Source organism: Bos javanicus, chromosome 15 (assembly GCF_032452875.1).
Source record: "Bos javanicus breed banteng chromosome 15, ARS-OSU_banteng_1.0, whole genome shotgun sequence".
Classification (NCBI taxonomy): domain Eukaryota; kingdom Metazoa; phylum Chordata; class Mammalia; order Artiodactyla; family Bovidae; genus Bos; species Bos javanicus.
Genome location: NC_083882.1, coordinates 84,021,503 through 84,041,396, shown reverse-complemented (window position 1 = coordinate 84,041,396; position 19,894 = coordinate 84,021,503). Strand labels below are relative to the sequence as shown.

Here is a 19,894-nt window from a genome sequence, read left to right as displayed (position 1 = left end):
AAATTTAAGGGACCTTTTTTTTTAAAGTTTTTGTTTTTCAGTATTTACTCGGCCGCACCTGGTCCTAGCTGTGGTGCGCAGGCTCTTCGGCTGGAGCACATGGGCCCAGCCCCCTGCCCAGGACTGAAACCAGGGCCCCTGCACTGGGAGCAGACAGTCTGAGCCACTGGACCACCAGGGAAGTTCCAAGTAACCGATTTTCAAAAAGTCAACTTGGTCAAGCAGTGTTTTTGTTTATAATCCCCAATTCTAAATAAATGTTTAATTACATATAATAAAATTATAAAAAATAGTTGTGAAGGATTTGTTTGAAAGAAAAAAAACAGACCCAGAAAAGGTAGACAGTGGTAGATTTATCAATGTAGTGATTAAAAACATTTAAAAAGAGTGAAAAAGAGAAACAAAAACTCAGAAAAGAAACCTACTCAAAGCATTTATCAGGAAAGGTTGTAGGAGCTTTGAGGACCATTCCCAGACCACGTGCTTCTAAACAACCAGTCCCAGACCACCTGAGCCCATGACACTTGAGTGGCGGAGGTACAGGTGCGCCCCACTTGTGGCTCGGGAGGAGGCCTCGCACATCCCTCTCATCGTGACTTGCATTCAGAGGAGCTGCTTGAGGGTGGCTACAGGACGGTCTTGTCTTCAAGGGGCAGGCAGAGCAGAACTGACAGGAACCATCTCAGCCCCGCTCCTTCCCCACACCTCTGCTGCGGTTGGGAAGCCCTCCTCGGGGCGTCCAGGGCCCTGGGGACGGATTCAGGCCACCACCAGGACTCTGTGGGCCGGGTGAGAAGCTCCCCGCCACCGAGCGCCAGGAAGACTAGGCAGCATATCCTCTCGGCAGCTCCAGTCCTGCGGCCCTGCCATCCTCCAGCTGACGCCGTGAAGCCGCCGTGGAGATGTCGGCCCCTCCAGCAGCCCGACTCACTCGTCACCTGTTGAGGTCCTTTAATGGACCGGAACCTGGTAGTCTGGAGTAGACGATAAGAAAGCAAAAGAGAGAGAGAAACGGAGAGAGAGAGGGAGAAAGAAAGACACAGGGGCCAAAGCTCTGATGCAGCAAAGGTGTTTTATTCAACATTGTGTGTATTTATTTATACTGTCTTACAAGGTAGCTATTTTCAGCCGAGATAAAATCAAAATTTACAAGTTATCAAGGAAACATGAGGTCACCCATATGAAAGAGAGAGGATTGTAAATAATCACTTTTCATAAAAAGGAAGAGGGTCGTAAATAGTTACTTATCACCATATGGAAAAGCTAGAAGGAAATGCATACATTCCTCAGTCCCAGGGAGCAGTTTGCTGCTCCACTTAATTCCTGAATATTCAGGAATTAATAAGGGACAGAGGATTCATGACAGATCCAGAGCAGCACACAGGAAGCCTCCTGTTCAATGCTTCCTGACAGTCACCGTGCCTCCACGGGGGCGCCCACCACCGACCTGCTGTCGGAGCCCGGGGCGGGCTACTCCTGCAGCAGGCTCCTCGAGATTAGCATCCGCATCACTTCGTTGCTGCCTGCGAGAGGGAGAGGGCGGGCTGGGCCTCAGGGTCAGGGACCAGTCTGACCAGGACTGTAAACAGCAGTGCTTTTCATCTCGACAGATGTCAGGAAGAAGGAAAAACTGACTTGTAAAAAACCTCTCCTGATGGCAAAAATGCTTTTATTAGGTAAAAACAGAATAAAACAGCAGAATATACACGTAGTATAATTCTATTCTTTAAAAGTGTATCTACAAGCACAGAAAAGGTCCAGAAAGAGTACTTCCGGTCTAAAATATAAAAGGAACCCAAAATATTAACTCAGATGTCAAAACCTGAGTGATCTTTTTAAACTTTCCTTGTGTTTTGTAATTTTTCAACAATAAATACACCAACATCGTTGGTAATCAGAAAACTGAATTTTAAAAGAACAAAAACATTTTCCCTGAAAGGGGGTGGAATCAGTTGCTGGGGGAGGAGAGGAGTTGCTTGCTTCATTTTTACATTCTTTCTGATGCAAAAAATGCTCTAGAACCCGGGAGTCACAGCTGCCAAGCCTGTGCACTGGAACCCGGGAGCCATGGCCGCTGAGTCTGCACCCTAGAACCCAGGAGCCACAGCCACTGATCCTGCGCCCTAGAACCCGGGAGCCATGCCACTGATCCTGCACCCTAGAACCCAGGAGCCACAGCCACTGATCCTGCGCCCTAGGACCCGGGAGCCATGCCACTGATCCTGCGCCCTAGAACTCAGGAGCCACAGCAGCTGAGTCGGCGCTGTAGAACCTGGGAGCCATGCCACTGAGCCTGGGCCCTAGAACCCGGAGACACAGCCGCTGAGTCTGCACTCTAGAACCTGGGAGCCACAGCCTCTTAGCCCATGTGCTCCAACGACTGAAACCTGTGCTCTGCAATAAGAGAAGCCACTGCCATGAGAAGCTGGAGCATGGCGAAGAAGAGTAGCCCCTGCTTGCTGCAACTAGAGAAAAGTTATGCAGCAACAAAGACCCAGCACAATCAAAAATAATAAATAAAAAATAAAACTGACATAGGCCAAGAGCAGGGGGAGGGTGACCTCAGAGGGGACAGAGCAGAACTTCCTGATCCCCAGGCCAGTGCCCTCCCCTCCAAAGGGGCCAGGAGGGAGGAGGAAGGCAAGCGGGGCCCAGGCGGCACAGGGACAGATGCCGGGCTGAACACTCCGCCAGGGAGGAAACCATCTTGGGCACGTTTACCTTCAAGGATCTGATGGACCCGGGAGTCCCGCACGTACTGCTGGACGGCGTAGTCTTTCAGGTAGCCATAGCCACCGTGCATTTGTAGGGCCTGGTTGCAGATCTGCAGGGAGATGGGGGTGAGGACCCTCAGGTCCCGGGAAGGCGCTCCTCCCCATGAGCACCCACATGGGCCTCTCCTGAGTAACTGGTGCCTCAAGAAGCACCCCAGGAGTGAACAGAAGGCCCACCACATCCTGGGCATCCAGGAGAGCTAGAGCACCAGCACTCACCGCAAAGCATTCGTCCGTAGCGAAGAGTTTGGCCATGGAGCACAGGACTATCGCGTCCTCTCGCTCCTCCTGCAGAGCTGTGGCCGCAGTGCGGATCATCAGCCGTGAGGCCACCAGCCTGGCCGCCATCTCGGCCAGCTGAAACTGCAGGTACTGCAGCGAGAGGGGAGAGAACCACACACACAGATGGCTCAGCACTGCCCGGGGCCCTGAGAGTCCCCTCCAAGGAAAAGCCTCAGCCACGGGCCCCTGGGCCCCACCCAGAATGTGCCTGGTAAGCTCCAAGTCCTCTCCACTGCCGCACTGCAGTCACCACCTCCTCAAGGAGATGCCCCCTGTCTACCCCTTCAACCTATAGCCAGTAAAACGCCCATAGCTCCACACAGGTGCCTCTGCGCAGCACACCAAGGTGCCCTGGTGGCCCACACCTCTGCACCTCATGGTGGTGGGCTGGGACCTGGAGGAACAGGACCCAAGGACCTGAGACCCCAGACCTTGGCCCCTGGCCTGGCAGCTGAGCCCACAGCAGCGCCCAGGACCCAACAAGTCAAGACAGGCGAGGCACTCGAGACCCCAGCTCCACCCCTACTCCCCTACCGCAGGTGACCCTGGACAAGGCGGAGGCACCCACTATCCAGGTGCCTCCAGTGGGATACCAGCCACAGCCAGAAGCCTGAGTGCAGGGAGCAGCAGGGAGCCCGGGCAACACTCCAGGGAGAGGCCACACAGGCAAGAGGAATCACAGCCTGGGCTGCTGAACTGGAAACCAGAAGAAAAGCCTCCGGCTTCCAGCCTGCAGGGCTGTTAGGATCAGGCAGAAAAAAGCTCTACCTAAGAACAGACTGGCTGCTTCTAACGAGCCAGCTGAAGAGGAGTAACTCACCAGTAACACAGGATATCACAAAAAAATGACAATTCTCCAGAAACCAAACCAGTCATGGATACTGGCTCTAACTGGTGGAGAATTCAAAAGAGCCATCATGAGGAAATTCAACGAGCTACGAGATAACTCAGGAATAAAAGTAATGCACAGAAGGACTATTTTGCCAAGAACACTGACATTTCAAGAAAGAATCAAACCAAAATCCTGGAGCTGAAGAACTCAATAAACATGATGGAGAATGCATTAGAAAGCTATGGAAATATAGCAGACCATATAATTAGAGAGCCTGAAGACAGAAACCTGGAAATGATTCGGATGGAAGAGGAAAGCTAAGATTAAAACACAATCAACCCTACCAGAGCTGTCCCACTCCATCAGAAAGAGCAGTGTAAGGATGGTAAGCATCCCAGAAGGAGAAGACAGCGGATGGGGGTACAGAGCTCGTTTACAGAAGATCTGAGAACGTCCCATGTCTGGGGAAGGAACTGGATATACATGTCCAGCAGGCTAACAGACGACCGCAAGGCAAACAGACCGTCTCCCAGACATATATTAAACCTGTCCAAAGTCAAAGACAAAGATTCTTAAAGTCAGTCAGAAAAAAGACCATAACCTACAAAGGGACCCCAACAAGCTAAGAGCTGAACAGAACTATCCCACGATCCAGCTATTCCACTTATGGTATTTTTCCAAAAAATATGAAAACACTAATTCAAAAAGATACATGCGTCCTTAAGTTCACTGCAGCATTATTTGCAACAGCTAAGACGTGGAAGCAACCTAAGTGTCCAACAAGAGAAAGGACAAAGAAGATGGAATGTATGTATACGACGGACTACTATTTAGCCATAAAAAGAAAGGAATTCTTCGATTTGTGAAACATGGATGGACCTAGAGTGTTGCATTAAATGAAGTCAGACAGAAAAAGACAAATACCACATGACTTCACTCACACGAAGAATCTAAAAAACACACAGTAAATGAAAACACCCAACAACCTCACAGGTACAGAGAACAGACTGGGGGTCACGAGAGGAAGAGGGCAGGACGAAATGTGCAAAGGGGGTCAGCTGAACGTGATGCATGGGATCAGACTTCTGGTGGTGAGCTCGCTATGGTGGGCAAGAAGCCCAGTTATAATGTATGCAGGAAACTTTAATGATGTTGAAAACCAGTGTTACCTCAATAAAGAAAAAAGAATGAAAAACTGGGTCACAAACAAGCAATCACTCCAATCCCACTCCCCTGAAATAACTACTTTTTGCATTTTCAGAGGTATCTTTGAAAACGTTTTATTAGTGTTTACATGTATCTATTTCATAAACAAAATAGCACATGCTCCTAAAATATCATGTTTCTTTTGCCATGTAATCCATCACGAATCTTCCTGCGACTATAAACAAAAACTATTATAAACGGGACAGAAAAAAGGCACAAGTTCTGGCTGCAGTGAGGGCAGAACCAATAGAGACAGCAGGGCCCCACTGCTCCAGAAGACATTTTGGAGACAAGAGCAAAGGAAGGGACACGCGGGGAGTTACCTGGCTATTGGCCAGAGGCTCTCCAAACTGCTTCCGGACCTTGAGGTAGTCTCGAGCGAGGACGATCGAGGCGTGAGCGGCGCCCAGGGAGCAGGAGGCTGGGAGGGAGGGGATCAAGGCGGCCAGTGAGTTGGGGGCCGTCGCGCCCGCCCCCAGCCCCCAACCCCCGCGGTCCTCACCAACATTGATCCTCCCGCCATTCAGGCCCTTCATGGCGATGAGGAAGCCCTGGCCCTCGTCCCCGATCCTGTTGGCCACCGGGACGGCACAGTCTTCAAAGATCACTGCTCGGGTCGGCTGTGAGTTCCACCCCACCTGGCAAAAAGCAGGGGCTGTGTGGCGGCCCGGCAGTCACCACGCAGCGCGATGTCTGCTGTCCACCCGGGCCCGAGATGGGTGCTCCACCGTCCCGGGACTCAGGCTCCCGAGAACTCAGCTGAGGAGAAACAGGAAGGCCACACTTCAGTATGTCAGCTCTGACAGACTTCCCTTTCAGCACAACGTTTAAACATACGGAGGACACCTACTTCCAAGCATCTGCTCACCACACCAACCTGGTGCGGGACGGGCTCCAGAGCGCGGGAGCCACTCACACACCTTGCCCAGCGGGGCTTCCGGCGGCGTCACGCCGGCGACATCACACTGGTGACGTCACGCTGGCGGCCGGAAGTGGGAGTATTCACGCCACAGACGCCGACAAAGGCCGCACAGGAGGAGCTCTTGCTCTCTGCTTTTCCTAGGGAGCTGGTTTAGCAAGACACCCCTCAGTATGTCAGTCTCGAGCCCAGGGACGGTTTTCCACCCCTAGGACGCAGCCCATGCCCTCTAACTAGCCGACGGGCAGCCCGCGTGCCTTCTGGGGCCACGGTGTCCCCAGGGACAGCTTCACTGGGAGGCCGGCAGAGCCCCCTTCCTCACGAAGAGCTGGATTTAGGTGCCCCACAGACATAGACTGGCCTCCTTCCTCTCCGCTCCAGGAGACCCACGCTGTCAGATCCTGCGGGCATGGGGTCGGACGAGCCCTCGGCTCAGGGGCTGGCAGCCCTTCCCGCACCGCCCCCTTCAGGGCGCCCTGCCTGGGAAGCGGCCCCACCTATGGCCTTTCCTCTGAAGCCTCTGTCCAACCCTTCCTCAGCCCCTCCTATCCCTCACCTGCGCCCTCTCTCCTATCCCGCCCCCTTCAGGGCTTCTGCTGCCTCTGCCCCTCCCTGGGAACCCCACCCCCACCCCCACCTCCCCGTGGAGCCTCCCAAGGCCCCTCTGGTCAGCAGGGCCGGCCCTGACATCTTGTCTTCCAGACCCCGAGTCTGAACCCTCCCACCCTGGCTGTGGGTCTCCCTGGACACTCACCTCCCGTTCAGGACACACACCCCTGGCTGGGGAAGCTCCGGGGACCTTAACATTGAGTTGTAAGAGAACCACAGACACATGGCCGCCACCTCCCAGCCCCTTCTGGTGAAAAAGTCTCCCTCCTCCCTAGGGCAGAAAAGCCCGCTCCTCACCGCCTAGAGTCCCTGTGAAGCTGCAGCCAGAAAGATATTCCCCAGTCCCAGCCCAGAACAAGGAGTCCCTGCCTGTCCGTCTGTCTTTCATTCCAAAGACCACCTTCCCACTGCCATAGAGGAGTCCTCCCCGCTACCCGTACAAAATCTTTTCACGACTAAATCCAAGCTAAAGCAATTCCACACTCCTTTTCTGTTTCAAGTTCTCAGCTACAGAAGGTGCTCAGTACACCAAGTGGAAGCATGTACTTGTAGGAAAGATGAGCAGGAGAGAAAGCCAGCTGCTCAGGCCACAAGAGCAGCCAGATCAAGCGAGGCGGTCAGCAGGTGACCCCTCACCTGGCCGGCAAGCTCTCCGACCTCACCCCACACGGAGCCCTCTGCTCATGACCCTCCGGCCACACTGAGAAATCCTGGCTTCTTCAAACACACTAACCTTGTTTCCATATCAGGCTCTTTGCAACCACTGCTGCCTCTGCCCAGATCCCTCCTCAGGGCTGGCTGGCAGCCGGCTCCTGACCTGGCAGACTGCATCAAGTGACACCTTATCTTCGGCTGTCCCTACACGAGCAGCTCTCCTCCGCCTGCGTCACACCCGGCTCGCTCCCCTCCCTCGCACTGACCCGCCCGCTGCTCACAGGCAGCCCTACACCCTGGCGCACCGTTCTGGCCGGTCTGGCCTTCCGAATTTCCCATTTGTCGAGAGAGACGCAAAGCACAACTAATAATAAAGAGGAAAACCAAAAAGCAAAAGAAAAAATAATGTATGCTTGAAAGTGAGAGGAGACAGAGCATAAGGAGAAAAAGAGAAACTTTTTGTATAAGGAATTTATTTTACAATTTTTTTCCAAGCCCCAAGCTAGCTAGATTTCGTAATACTGCCAACAGATATCAGAAATACAAATGTGTTGAATCAGCCAACACTAGCTTTATAAGAGCAGAAACACCAGAATCAGTATAACCTGGTTCTATAATACAACGTGTCAGACTCCATGTCAGTCCATCTCAAAACCAGACAGACATCCCACCCGTCTCCCAAGCCACGTGAACACAGCTCAGCGTGTACAGAGCTAAGAGGGCACGTGTCTTACAAGTGCAGGCAGGCGAGAGCATAAGGCTTTGCACACCCAGTGCTGAGAGGGTCCGGCTTTGCTGCACGAGAGGGGCACGGAGCCTCCCAGGCCCTGGCAGCTGCAGAGAGTCAGGATCAGGGACGGCACGGAGCAGCCTGGGGGCCTGGGGAGCCAGCAGAGGCGGCGAGAGGCAGACTTGGGGCCATCTCTTCGCGGACTGCTGCCCGGGCCCAACTCTAAGGGCACCTGCTGGAGCTGAGGACTCGCCGGGCCGGCCCACCTGAGGAGACCCTAGCTCAGGGCCAGGGGCAGGGGCGTAATCACAGGCCTACGGCTCACAGCCTGGCTGTGGGATCTGTCCATCCTGGAGATGTCTTCTCGAGGCCCAGGGAAACACCCTCCTCTTACGTTACTGAGGGACCCGTGGTTACCTCCAGGAAGCTTTGCTGAGCTAAAGAAGAAAAGTGGGCCAAAAGCATTTCACTCCCGAGATCTCTAGTCTCCTGTCAGCATTTCTTCCTGGGTAACAAGTGGGCGCAGAGATAGGAAGTAAGAAATATAGGCCAGAAGTGGCAGCAGGAGCCGGTGGAGAAATCCCTCTGTTGATGTAAGCCACTGGCAGGCGCGGTGCCCTGCCAGCAGCACCACATGATGCAGTGAGGCCTGCCCCCACTCCTCACTGTCGAAACCCTCATTGAAGCAACAGCCTGCAAAGCCAGGGCGGCAGGGCGGACCACTTGCTGGGGCGGGGTTCCCACCTGAGGCTCCCTGGCGAACCGCACTCACCTTTTTCTCCTTCTTGCCAAAGCTGAGGCCGGGGGTCCCCTTCTCCACCACTACGCAGGAGATGCCTCTGGGGCCTGGCCCTCCTGTGCGGCACATGACTACATAGATGTCAGCTTCGCCGCCACCACTGATGAAGGCCTGTGGGGTTGCAGCAGGAAGACAGCGGGTGCCCCGGTGACGGGGCAGTGGGAGGTGAGGGGCAGCGGGAAGGGGTCCCAGGACGGGCCTAAATGGGCTCAGACCGGAGGAGAAACAGTGATGGTGAGCACTGGGACGTAGGTCTGAGGTCCTGGCCCCAGACACGGTTCACCTGCAAACATGCGGGCCAGGCCGGGCGGGTGGCGAGGGGAAGGGCTGCCACCCTGCCTGGGAGGGCCGCGGCTGCTGGCCGTGTACCTTGGAGCCATTGAGGATGTAATGATCGTGTTGTCGAACGGCAGAGGTCACGAGGGAGGCAGCGTCGCTCCCACTCCCTAGGGCGGGAGGAAGGGGAGCTGAGAGGTGGGGGTGCTGGGGAGGGGAGGGAGCCCCCGCGAGGTCCCAGCTCCCGAGAGACCGTCCCTAACGACAGACGCCTTCGATCCAGACCTGGAGAAGATCCAGACCTGGAGAAGCGCAACGTGCTCAGGGAGAGCCCCCCGCTCCCCCTCCGCACTCCCACTCCGGGGAGCCCTGAGCCTTGTGACCTGTGAGCGTGTGAGAATGCTCAGTCGGGATGGAGACACGAGCCGAGCCAGGGCAGGCAGCCGAGGCTCCGCAGGCCCGCGGGCCGCACGCACACCCACCTGGCTCTGTGAGGCAGTAGGAGGCGAACTTCTCCATGGCGCAGAGGGGCGGGCACAGCCGGTGCCGCTGCTCCTCGCTCCCGAAGCGGTCGATAATCCAGACACACATGCTGAGCACACCCAGGAGGCCAGGGCAGAGACCGAAGGGAAAGGCAGCTGAGGGGAGGGCACGCACGCAGGGAGGGGAGCAGAGCACAGGAGTGTGGCGGGGAGAAGCCACAGCTGAGAAGGCTCACGTTTCAAGCAAAGGCCTGGATTAGCACATAGTCCGGGAGCACAGCACCCAGAGGGACCCAGGGCCAAGGTCACCTGGGCGCTGGCTACACTATCTCCGGTTAGGTTAACGGAGCTCCCTGAAAATCAAGCCGTCCTATGTACTCTCCCAAATTAGTGGAGGCTTCATCTTTGGGTTGAGGAAAAGGGAAGTGAGGCCGTTTCCTAATGCAGAACTCTTGTCTGGAACCAGGGCAGCTGGCATTTGGGAGAAGGCCAGCATTCTCTAAGCAACACACAAGATGACAGATCCGAGCCAAGAGGTGGCCGCAGACCTCGCGCAAGCTGTTGACACACTGGCTCCTCGGGCGGGGGCAGGCACTACACAGCGAAACCCTCTCCCGTCCACACAGAAGGTGCCCGCCGACCAACGCCAGCACACGCTGCGTCCACCGGGCTGGCACTCACTTGTGGATGCTCATGTAGGCCGTGGTGCTGGTGCAGCCTGTGGCCAAGGCTTCAAAGATGACGGAGGCGTCCAGCCGCGAGAGGCCTGCCCCTCCGACATCTGTTTGAACGTACACCCCCCCGAAGCCCAGCTGCGCTGCTTTCCGCATCGTGTCCACAGGGAACAGCTCCTGTGGAGAAAAGGGCAGGGTCATCGGAGAGGGACTCACAGGCGGGCTTCTCATCCAGGGGCGTGAGGAGGGGCCCAGACGTGTGCACGCAGGAGGGGACAGAGCCCCTCGACTCAGCGCTGCTTTTGTCGCCCACACAGTGGGCCAGTTAAAATGCATTCTATGTGGACTGCTTTCTGGCACTCAAGTTTCTTTTTATCATTCCAGTACTGCCTGGGTTTTAAGAGTGCCCAAATCTTAATTTTCATCTACGAATTAAAGCGGTGGCATCTGCAGAAGGAGGCCTCGCGCCCCTACAGGACTCGCATTTGCTGTGAGTTTTGCAAGCTGGGTGCTTGGGAGGAGGCAGGCTCTTGGTGGGAGGCACCGTGCAGCTGAACGCCCTCACCTTCTGGTCCCACTCTGCCATGTGCGGCGCCATCTCCCGGGCAGCAAAGTTGAAGGCCACTTTCTGGAACTCTTTCTGCTCTTCACTTAGTCCCATGGAAGCTGTGGGCAAGGCAGCATTTACTCTGAACCAGGTCGGGGCTCAGGGGAGAGGACAGCAGGCCAGAAGCCCCATGCAGCGTGGTGGGCAGACGACTTCGAGAGCACCCCTACATGGAGCTCCGCCGCGCGCCCCCGTGAACCCGCACCTCCCTTCGGCACTCCCGAACACACTAGCCGACTTCTTTCACCCTGTTACTACTTCTTCCATTACTCATCTTTCGCTTTTCCTCCTTGTAAAACCACATTAAAAGAATAATAAACACACAGAGACCCTCATATTACGGTAAAACGTTTTTTTTCCTTTAGGATGCCCTACCTTTTCTGTATCGGAATCTGTGCCTATTTGTCTATATGCATCAACAGAGTCATTCTACAAGCTCAATCAGGAAAGGAAAACAGGTGTACTTTGGCTTACTTTGCAAACTGAGGATAAAGGCCCTGCAGCAAAGCTGTGCATTTGATAGTCACTGAACATGGATACTGAGTCTTCCAGCGCTGAGAACAAGGCTAAGGGCCTCCTAAATCTGTCTTTACCAAATGCATTCAGAAATTTTAGTGTTTTCTTCCCCGACTATTAGTGCTTTGCGTAATTCCTTCACTTCCAGCTCTAAGCTACTTAAGAGCTAAGGAACTGACTGAGTGATACCATCAGTCCAGTTTCATCAGGATAAGTTTTTCTAGAACCACAAACGTTTTCAAAGAGATGGTACTACTCCAGTATCTCACGACAGGTGACACTCTTTAGAAGAAAGATCCCTGCATCAGCCTGACACACTGACCACCCAGTTCAGTGTCATTACTTTGCAGCTGTTCTCTAAATAGCCAGTTCTCCGAATGACGTGAACACTGTTCTTTTTCTATGTACTTTTTTTTTACCCCCAAACACTGTGTAGAGTGAATGCAGAACAGGACTGAAATGTCAAACACAGCGACAGGCCCACTGGCCAGTCCTGTGCCTCAAACACTTATCATTTTCCCCACTTTGCAAGGTGACAGACGTTCTGCTCAGGGCAGGCCGGAAGCTAAAAGGAAAGAACCTAAGCACAGCTTGCGTGAGAAGACCACAACCTGTTGGGAATGGTGTAGAGAATGTGCAAAAGACAGGACCATGAATCCTGGGAGCCATGCCACAGAATCGTCAGCAACCTGCACAGGGCGAATCCCATTTATTTCTCCTTTGTTTTCTTGGTGCCCCTTGGAAAGGAGCCCCTGCCTCAGATGTGCTAAGAAGCCTCAAGGAGTGTCTCTTACTGCGGGAGGCACAGTGGTGGCTGTCAAAATGTCGAGGGCAAAGTGGAAGGTGCAGGCTCTTCATGGCCTCCTAAGACTCCATCCTTCCATGTCAGACCAGGTCCTGGGGGCAACAGTACAGAGCACAGGGGGCGTGGAGTCTCAGGGACAACCCCCTCCAGCACCCGACTGCCCTGCAGCCATCCTCTCAGAGACCCCGGCAAGCCCGGGCCTCAGGAGCAGCCGCCTGTGAGCCAGGAGAGAGCTGTGTGTCCCCGCCCGGACTCTCAGTCAGATGGGAGTTGTGAAGATTAAAGGTGGCATTACCTTCAGAAGTCCAAGGCAGAAACGACACTGGGCGGTGTTTTCAGAAATGTGGTTAGGGATAAACAACTCAAGGTTCCCTACTCAGGACTCAGGCCATTTTCCACTCCAGAAGAATTCGGACTGGAGGTCTACCACGGGGCAGTGCTGGGACAGGATGTTGTGAGTGCTAAGGAAACGAACAGCTGAGTGTATATGCGCTACAGAACTTCAGGCTGAGCAACAGCTCAGTACATGTTTACAGACGCTATTAGTACTGACAGATACAAACAAGTAGTTCAAGGTGTAAAAGGTCTGAGTGCATCTAAACTGCAAGGAGATCCAACCAGTCCATCGTGAAGGATCAGTCCTGGGTGTTCACTGGAAGGACTGACGTTGAAGCTGCAACTCCAGTACTTTGGCCACCTCTTGCGAAGAGCTGACTCACTGGAAAAGACCCTGATGCTGGGAAAGACTGAAGGTGGGAGGAGAAGGGGAGGACAGAGGATGACATGGTTGGATGGCATCACCGACTCAATGGACATGAGTTTGAGTAAACTCTGGGAATTGGTGATGGACAGGGAGGCCTGGTGTGCTGCAGTCCATGGGGCAGCAAAGAGTTGGACACGACTGAACAATAACAACAACAAAAGGAGAATACTGCTTGGAGTAAACAAGCAAAAAGTCAAGTTAAAAAGTAAATAATACACAAGAAAGTGTGCCCAGTTTCCAGAAAACATGAGCCAGAAAAACACAACAAAAACCAGGCCACATGAAGTTTGCTGGAGCTATTGGCAGAGTTCAAGAAGCCAGTACATAGATGCCAAGACACACACACACAAATGCACACAGAAGTAGTAAAGCTAAAGAGAACAAGAACCCACATCAGAGGAGGAAAACCTTGATTGTACAGTAGTTCAAGGGTGAACAAGAGCCCAAAAAACCGAACACAGGAATCTCTGAATGCATCAAAGCCCACACCTAACCAGATCTCAACAGTTCCGAGAATCCTGGCGCCGAGAGAACACGTGGGAAGCTGCAGCAAATTGCAATGGACAAGCAAGCAGGCGTCTGCAGGGTCTGCAACTATTAATTACACAGCTTTCAGGAGGGAAGGCTTCTCTCTCAGCCTCAGGTCCCCCACTGTAAAATGAGAGGGCTGCACTAGACCCTAAGCAAGTTTCTTCATCTGTAAAATGATATATAAGATATAAGGAAACTCAGAGCCCTCTTAAAAATTACTTTTCACATTAAAATGCACCAAGAAACAATGAGAAACGTTTGTTGATCACTTCCATTAACTTGATATTAGAATATGCAGAATGATACACTGAAAGGACAACTTTATTTCACTAAAGTTTCTTTTAAAAAGCTGATAAAGCAATTCATTTGTTGAAGCTACACCTCTAGCCACAGGAAATATTCTTATTTAACCTATTTGCTGCCAACCAACAAAGGTAATCCTGCTTACCAAATCCTAAGTGCAAGGATGGGGCGGGACCCTGTGAAGGTGCTTTAAAACCCTGGGAAGAAAACTGTCCTGTTCCTTAGTGTCCTTGAACTCTAGATATTGAGCTGAGGCACTCGGAAGCTGCTCTATTTGCTTACAAAAGTGTCATTTACTTTAGATTTTTTAAAAGAAAGATTTCAAAAGAAAAAAGTGTTTTTCTTTTTTGACAGCATCACAGGGTCTGGTTACCCCCTAGTCGGCCTAGGTCTCCCCTACTCCGTTGTGGGTGTGTGTCCAGTCGTGTCCGATTCTTTGCAACCCCAAAGACTTTTCTGTCTCCATGGGATTCTCCAGGCAAGAACACTGGAGTGTTACCATTTCTCCCTCCAGGGGACCTTCCGGACCCAGGGAAGCTCTGCTGCGCTGCAGGCGGGCTCTTTACCGCCCGGCCACCAGAGAAGCCCCGCTCGGTGACTCGCATGGAAATTATTTGCTAGGAGACACTCCACTCAGGTCTATAAGCTCTGGTAGTTTCCCACTTGCTACAAGTTACTTTTCTGCAGGAGTTTCAATAACTGTTTTGTAACCATAGATGTTGTTACGTAATTTATTTATATGAGCGAGTCTTGGATCACCGGAGGTTTGTTCACCGATCACAACCACCAGCTGGCTTTGCACGTCCTCACGACCTTTAGGACTTAAGTTTATGATTAACAACAGCAAAGCTCACGAGTCCCTGCGGCGAAGCCCGCCCTTACAGCAAGCAGAGGTAACAAGGCAGCTCCGAGTGCTGGGAGAGAAGGGAACCGCAGCCCCAGGCCGCCTCGCCAGTCCCCCACCGCAAAGCGCCGGGACGGACCGGCGGCGGCCGCCGAGGGCCCCCGCCCACCAGAGCGCCCCCGGGCTCCGCACGCGCCGACCCGGGGCCGAAGCCTACCCCCGGCGGGACTTACGGTCGATGCAGGAGACCACGCCCCGCCGGGCGCCGTCGGCGGGGCCCCGGGGCCCGCGGCGCAGCCCCCTCAGCCGCGCTCCGACGCGCTGGCAGCCTCCTCGCAGCATCATCGCCGAGCGATCCTCTCCCAGCAGCTCCGGCTGCTGTCTGGGCTCCCGCGACCTCGGCCGGCAGACAGGCCGCGGGGTCGCGCCGCACTGTACGTCGGGAGCTGTAGTGCGCGCCGCGGCCCCGAGGGCGTGCTCGGGGCGCCTGTGGGAGGAGCCGGGACTACAATTCCCTGAGGCCCGCGGGGCCGCGGCGCGCGTGCCAAGACTGGAGAGCGCCGCGGGGCGGGGCGGGGCGGGGCTCGCGGGGCCGGGCCTGAGCGTGAGGCGCGGACTGAGAGAGGGGAGCTACGGAGGCTCGCGCCGGGGGCTTCGCGGGGCGCAGAGGCTTCGCGGGACTCCGCGGAGGGGTCCAGTGAGCGCCCGAGGCTGCGGCCGTCCCGACCCGCGGGACAGCATGCCGCGAGCCCGGAGGAGGCCGGCGGGGCCGGGTGAGCGCGCCGGGCCGCTCAGCGCGAACGGGGAGGCCGCGAGGCTGGTTCTGTGATTCGGGGCCCCGAGCCGCCCCCAGGCTTCTGTCCTGGGCCCTTCTCTGCCACTCGTCCGTCCGAGCGCTGACTGTCCGGGGAAGGCGGTGGGACGAGGGCCGGCGCGCGCGGCCCCCACTCCCAAGGGAGCCACACGCCGAAGGGAAAGGGTCGGGGGGCCGGGGGCTTTGAGTCTAGCGTCGAGAATGGGTAGGAAAGCGGGGCGTCTCTCGTGTTCACAGGGTGAGTGGCATTCTCAGTGGAAGGGCAGCAGCAGCAGAGCACTCAGAGGCAGAGGAAGTGCTTCCCGGAGACGGGCGAGGGTTTCGGGTTGTTGATGATCAGTGCGCCCGGTGCTTACCGAGTCCCGCTCACTGTCCACGAGGGCCACCGGCACAGCAGGAGGGGGCCGCGTGTCAGACGGCCGTCAGGGTGGCTCGCGTGGGAGCTTCCACCTAGTCCAGAGGCCGTGCAGGAGGGTCAGGTGGGTTCAGGCCAGCGTGGCAGGCTGGCGTAGAATCTGGCGCATACCCTCCAGGTGGATGGTGTGGACTGACTGCTTTAGGTTGAGCGTGACCACGAGCACAGGTAAAAACTCAACAGTTCTTAATTACCAGGTACCCACTCTGCTTCAGGCACATTTCCTTCGCTGGAGGGCACAAGTCTCATCCATGCCGGCAGACTCCTCAGTGGTGGTTTTATCCATCTTCTCTGAGCACCTTCAAGGAGTGGAAAGGAGGCAGGCTCAGAGCACAGTGAGCAAGGAAGGAGTCTGCGTGACATAGAAGCTCATGTTCCTGAACACTGATGATGACGCCAGGCTTTTGTATTGTGCTTGTGCTCAGTTGCTTCACTCTGTGACCCCATGGACTGTAGCCCGCCAGGCTCCTCTGTCCATGGGGTCCTCCAGGCAAGGATACTCGAGTGGGTTGCCATGCCCTCCTCCAGGGGATCTTCCCAACCCTGGGGACTGAATGCCATAGCTTTAAGTTTCCTATGTTGGCAGGTGGGTTCTTTATCACTAGCACCACCTGGGAAACTCTGACTCCAGAGCAGCTGTTTTTCCTGCATCAGAACTTTCTCAGCAGGTAAGAAAGTTTTCTTTTTGTTTCTCTTGCAGACATGAAGGGGCCAGAAGAAAAACGCACCAAAACTAAGAACCTAGGGAGGGCATCAGCCCAAGTGGAGAACTCCAGCCTCCAGAAGACTCCAGTCTTTGAAGACAGTGGGGAGGCTCTCAGCAGCTACTGGCTGATGAAGTCAGAGCCAGAAAGTCGACTGGAGAAAGGCGTGGACGTGAAGGTGAGGTGCTGCGCCCACCTCCACGGTGCACAGGGGACGCCACAGGGCCCATCACCTACTTCTTGCCTCTGAGGAGCACGGAGACGGTGGTGTGGAGTAGGACCAGCAGGGTTTATTGCCATCTGTGCTGTGACCCTCCAGCTTTTCTCTAGAGGGCCGGGCGGTCGTGGTCGCAGTGCTGCTGCCGTCACCAGAAGGGGCCACGCAGCGTGCGTGGGAGGGGAGTTTGGGGGAGAACGGGTTCATGTGGTCCTATGGCTGAGTCCCTTCACTGTCCACCTGAAACTCACCACGTTGTCAGTCAGCTATACGCCCGGGCAAGATAACAACAAAAAAAACTGGCCATAGGCCACCTGTCTGTGCTCCAGTGAAACTGTCTGCGAGTCAGGCGTGGGCCAGATGCAGCCCAAAGGCTGGTCCACCAGCCCCAAGCCAGGCAGCACTTGGCCTCAGGCTGCCTTTCTCTGGCCACCCACTGTGCCCTTAGGTATCTCCCTGCCAACAGCTGGTAACCAGGGGGTGAGTGTGACTCAGTTCTCACACAGCCCAGAGACGACACAGTTGGAGATGCTATAGAAGGGATATATATTTTAATAATAGAGGAATAGAGAGAACGGGATTAGCAGATTACCCACTCCCCTAATCCTCTGGACTGTGAGGAATGACGGGGGCACAGGGCTGCCGTCTGCGTGCCTGGCATGAGCAGCTCTGGGGTACTATCCCCAGAGGCTCCTGGGCCCAGATGACAGGGTGGACAGGGCTGCTGTCTGCGTGCCTGGCACGCACAGCTGTGGGGTACTTTCCCAGAGGCTCCTGGGCCCTGCTGCCAGCAGTGCTCACACTAAACGGGGAAGAACATGTCTGCTTCCATACGTCCTGACCTGCTGGCCCAGGAGAGTTCACCAAATGACCTTGTTTCTGGCCCAGTTCAGCATCGAGGATCTCCAGGCACAGCCCAGGCAGACGACGTGCTGGGATGGTGTTCGCAACTACCAGGTAGGTGGGCTGGCAGGACCGTGAGGCTTGGGGGGAAAAGCCTGCTTCCCTCTGACTACTCAGGAGTGAAGCTGTCTCGGCCAAGGCTGCTTTTTCCCTGAACCCAAACCTGAGGATACACAATAAATACCTGAATTTTTCTGGCTGCCTGCAGTTTGAAACTGCCTGTGTTCCAGCCAGTGTCCTGATACACATCTGGGCAAAAGGCAAGGACGAAACTGAAGCGGGGGGTAGGCTGCAGAAAGGAGTCTCAGCTAACAAAGGCGGACTCGATTTCCGCTGGCTGGTGCTTCCCGCCAGTGGGAGGACAGCGCTTGTTCCTTGTCTGCTGCAACAGGCCCGAAACTTCCTGAGGGCCATGAGGCTGGACGAGGAGGCCTTCTTCTACCACAGCAACTGCAGAGAGCCAGGCATCGCGGGCCTTGTGAAGGTCAGGCATCCAGGCTGAGGGCTGATCCGGCTCCCTTCATGTGGGTCTGGGGACACAGCTTAGGTGGGTCATCGACGCCCCCCGACCCTGGTCAGGAGTAGGTGGCAGGCCTACAGCAAGGTGGGCCTGCATCCCAGGCCCCGCAGGCACAGGCTTCTCGTGGTCCTGCGCTCAGGCAGGCCGGCAGCCAGCGGACACGCGACTGTGGGTGGGGAAACCGGTGCCAGCAGCGAGCTCTGCTTGGTTGGGAGCCCACTGTCAGGGTTGCCTCAGACTGCAATATTCCCACACGTCTAAGCCCTCGCTGGCTCTGTGGCAGACAGACGGGGTGAGACCATGTAGGCCAAGAAATGGAAGCTGGACTCGGACTGAAGTCTGGCTGTGGAGCTGACTGGACAAATGACTTGAGACTCGGATCTGATTTCAGATTGTGAAGGAGGCTTACCCAGACCACACACAGTTTGAGAAAAACAATCCCCACTATGATGCATCCAGCAAGGAAGACAACCCCAAGTGGTCCATGGTAAAGTTACTCCTGTCTTTCCCAGCTCACGGATGGACAGAGCGCGGAGGCTCTGGGGTCTCTGGGGCAGGGCACAGAGCCCCGCTTGTCAGTGAGGCCACTCTGCCACTGGGGTGGAGGACGGGCGCGGGCAGCCTGCCGCGGGGCCTCCTACACTCAGCTGACGCAGCTGGGTGTGCTCCTGCCCCGCACGCCGCTGTCCTGTAGGTGGACGTACAGTTTGTGCGGACGATGAAGCGTTTCATTCCCCTGGCCGAGCTCAGAGCCCATCACCAAGCACACAGAGCCTCTGGCGGCCCTTTGAAAAACATGGCTCTCTTCACTCACCAGAGACTGTCCGTCCAGCGCCTGAGCCGAGGTAAGGATGGCCCTTGTGTTTGGACCACATGCCAGAACGACCGTGAGTGCTCTCGTACTCGCTGGGGAAGCCTAAGCACAGCGGTGAAGGGCTGTGTCCCCGCCCCTGTAACTCCCACGAGAGGCGCTCCCTGGGCTGCCCAGGGTGCCGTGTGTGGCAGCAGCCAGAGCCCCCTGCCCCGTTCCCGAGGGAGCGGCTGCTGGCCTCGCACCGGAGACGACCTGCTGGACCGCTCCGTTCAGAGTGGAGGCTCCACAGGCCATATCCCCCCAGGCTCCTCTGTCCGTGGGACTGTCTAGGCAAGAACATAGGCAAGAACACTGGACTGGGCTGCCATGCCCTCCAGGGGATCTTCCCGACCCAGGGATCGAACCCGTGTCTCTTAGGCCTCCTGCATTGGCAGGGGGGTTTGTTACCACTGACGCCACCTGGGAAGCCCATTCAAGGGGTGATACAGACCTAATTCTTCCTCTTCGTGCCCTTTTCGGCAGAGGAGTTTGATTTTATCCTGAGCCTGGAGGAAAAGGAACCGAGTTAATGGAGACGCGGCTGCTGAAATTGACAAGGTGTTGCCCCAAAGTCAAGCTACCGCAAGACAAGAGGCAGTGTGGGGAGCACGCCGGTTGTGAGCAGTGGGGCCTGGTCCTTTCTAATAAACACCCATGCTTAAGTTGGAAGCGTTTCTTTCAGTCAGCATCGTGGGTAGAACAGGTTTCACAGCCCCTTGGCCTGATGCAGGGCCCAGTCTGCTGACATGGCTGTCTCTACCCTTCCCTGCCAGCCCCTCAAGCTTCTGGTCCCACGGAGATTAAATCAGCAGTTTCAGGACAAGTTGCCAAGCTGGAATCAATCCGAAATTCCTTTCTCAGC

The 19,894-nt window shown here is 55.4% G+C and overlaps 2 protein-coding genes across 2 annotated transcripts; one reads left to right on the top strand and one right to left on the bottom strand.

The window, feature by feature from the left end:
* Positions 1-1,053: 1,053 nt before the first annotated feature.
* Positions 1,054-15,019, bottom strand: ACAD8 (acyl-CoA dehydrogenase family member 8). Its single transcript, XM_061381677.1, has 11 exons — positions 14,840-15,019; positions 10,803-10,903; positions 10,245-10,414; positions 9,564-9,673; positions 9,175-9,251; positions 8,779-8,916; positions 5,597-5,732; positions 5,418-5,515; positions 2,994-3,146; positions 2,722-2,824; positions 1,054-1,523 (listed from the first exon to the last, which is right to left on the bottom strand). Exons 1-11 carry the CDS (start codon positions 14,949-14,951, stop codon positions 1,471-1,473), a joined length of 1,251 nt encoding a protein of 416 aa, XP_061237661.1. The 5' UTR covers positions 14,952-15,019; the 3' UTR covers positions 1,054-1,470.
* Positions 15,020-15,450: 431 nt separating this feature from the next.
* On the top strand, positions 15,451-19,694 carry THYN1 (thymocyte nuclear protein 1). Its single transcript, XM_061381679.1, has 7 exons — positions 15,451-16,003; positions 16,536-16,717; positions 17,645-17,713; positions 18,051-18,143; positions 18,571-18,666; positions 18,874-19,066; positions 19,516-19,694. Exons 1-7 carry the CDS (start codon positions 15,958-15,960, stop codon positions 19,560-19,562), a joined length of 726 nt encoding a protein of 241 aa, XP_061237663.1. The 5' UTR covers positions 15,451-15,957; the 3' UTR covers positions 19,563-19,694.
* Positions 19,695-19,894: the final 200 nt, after the last annotated feature.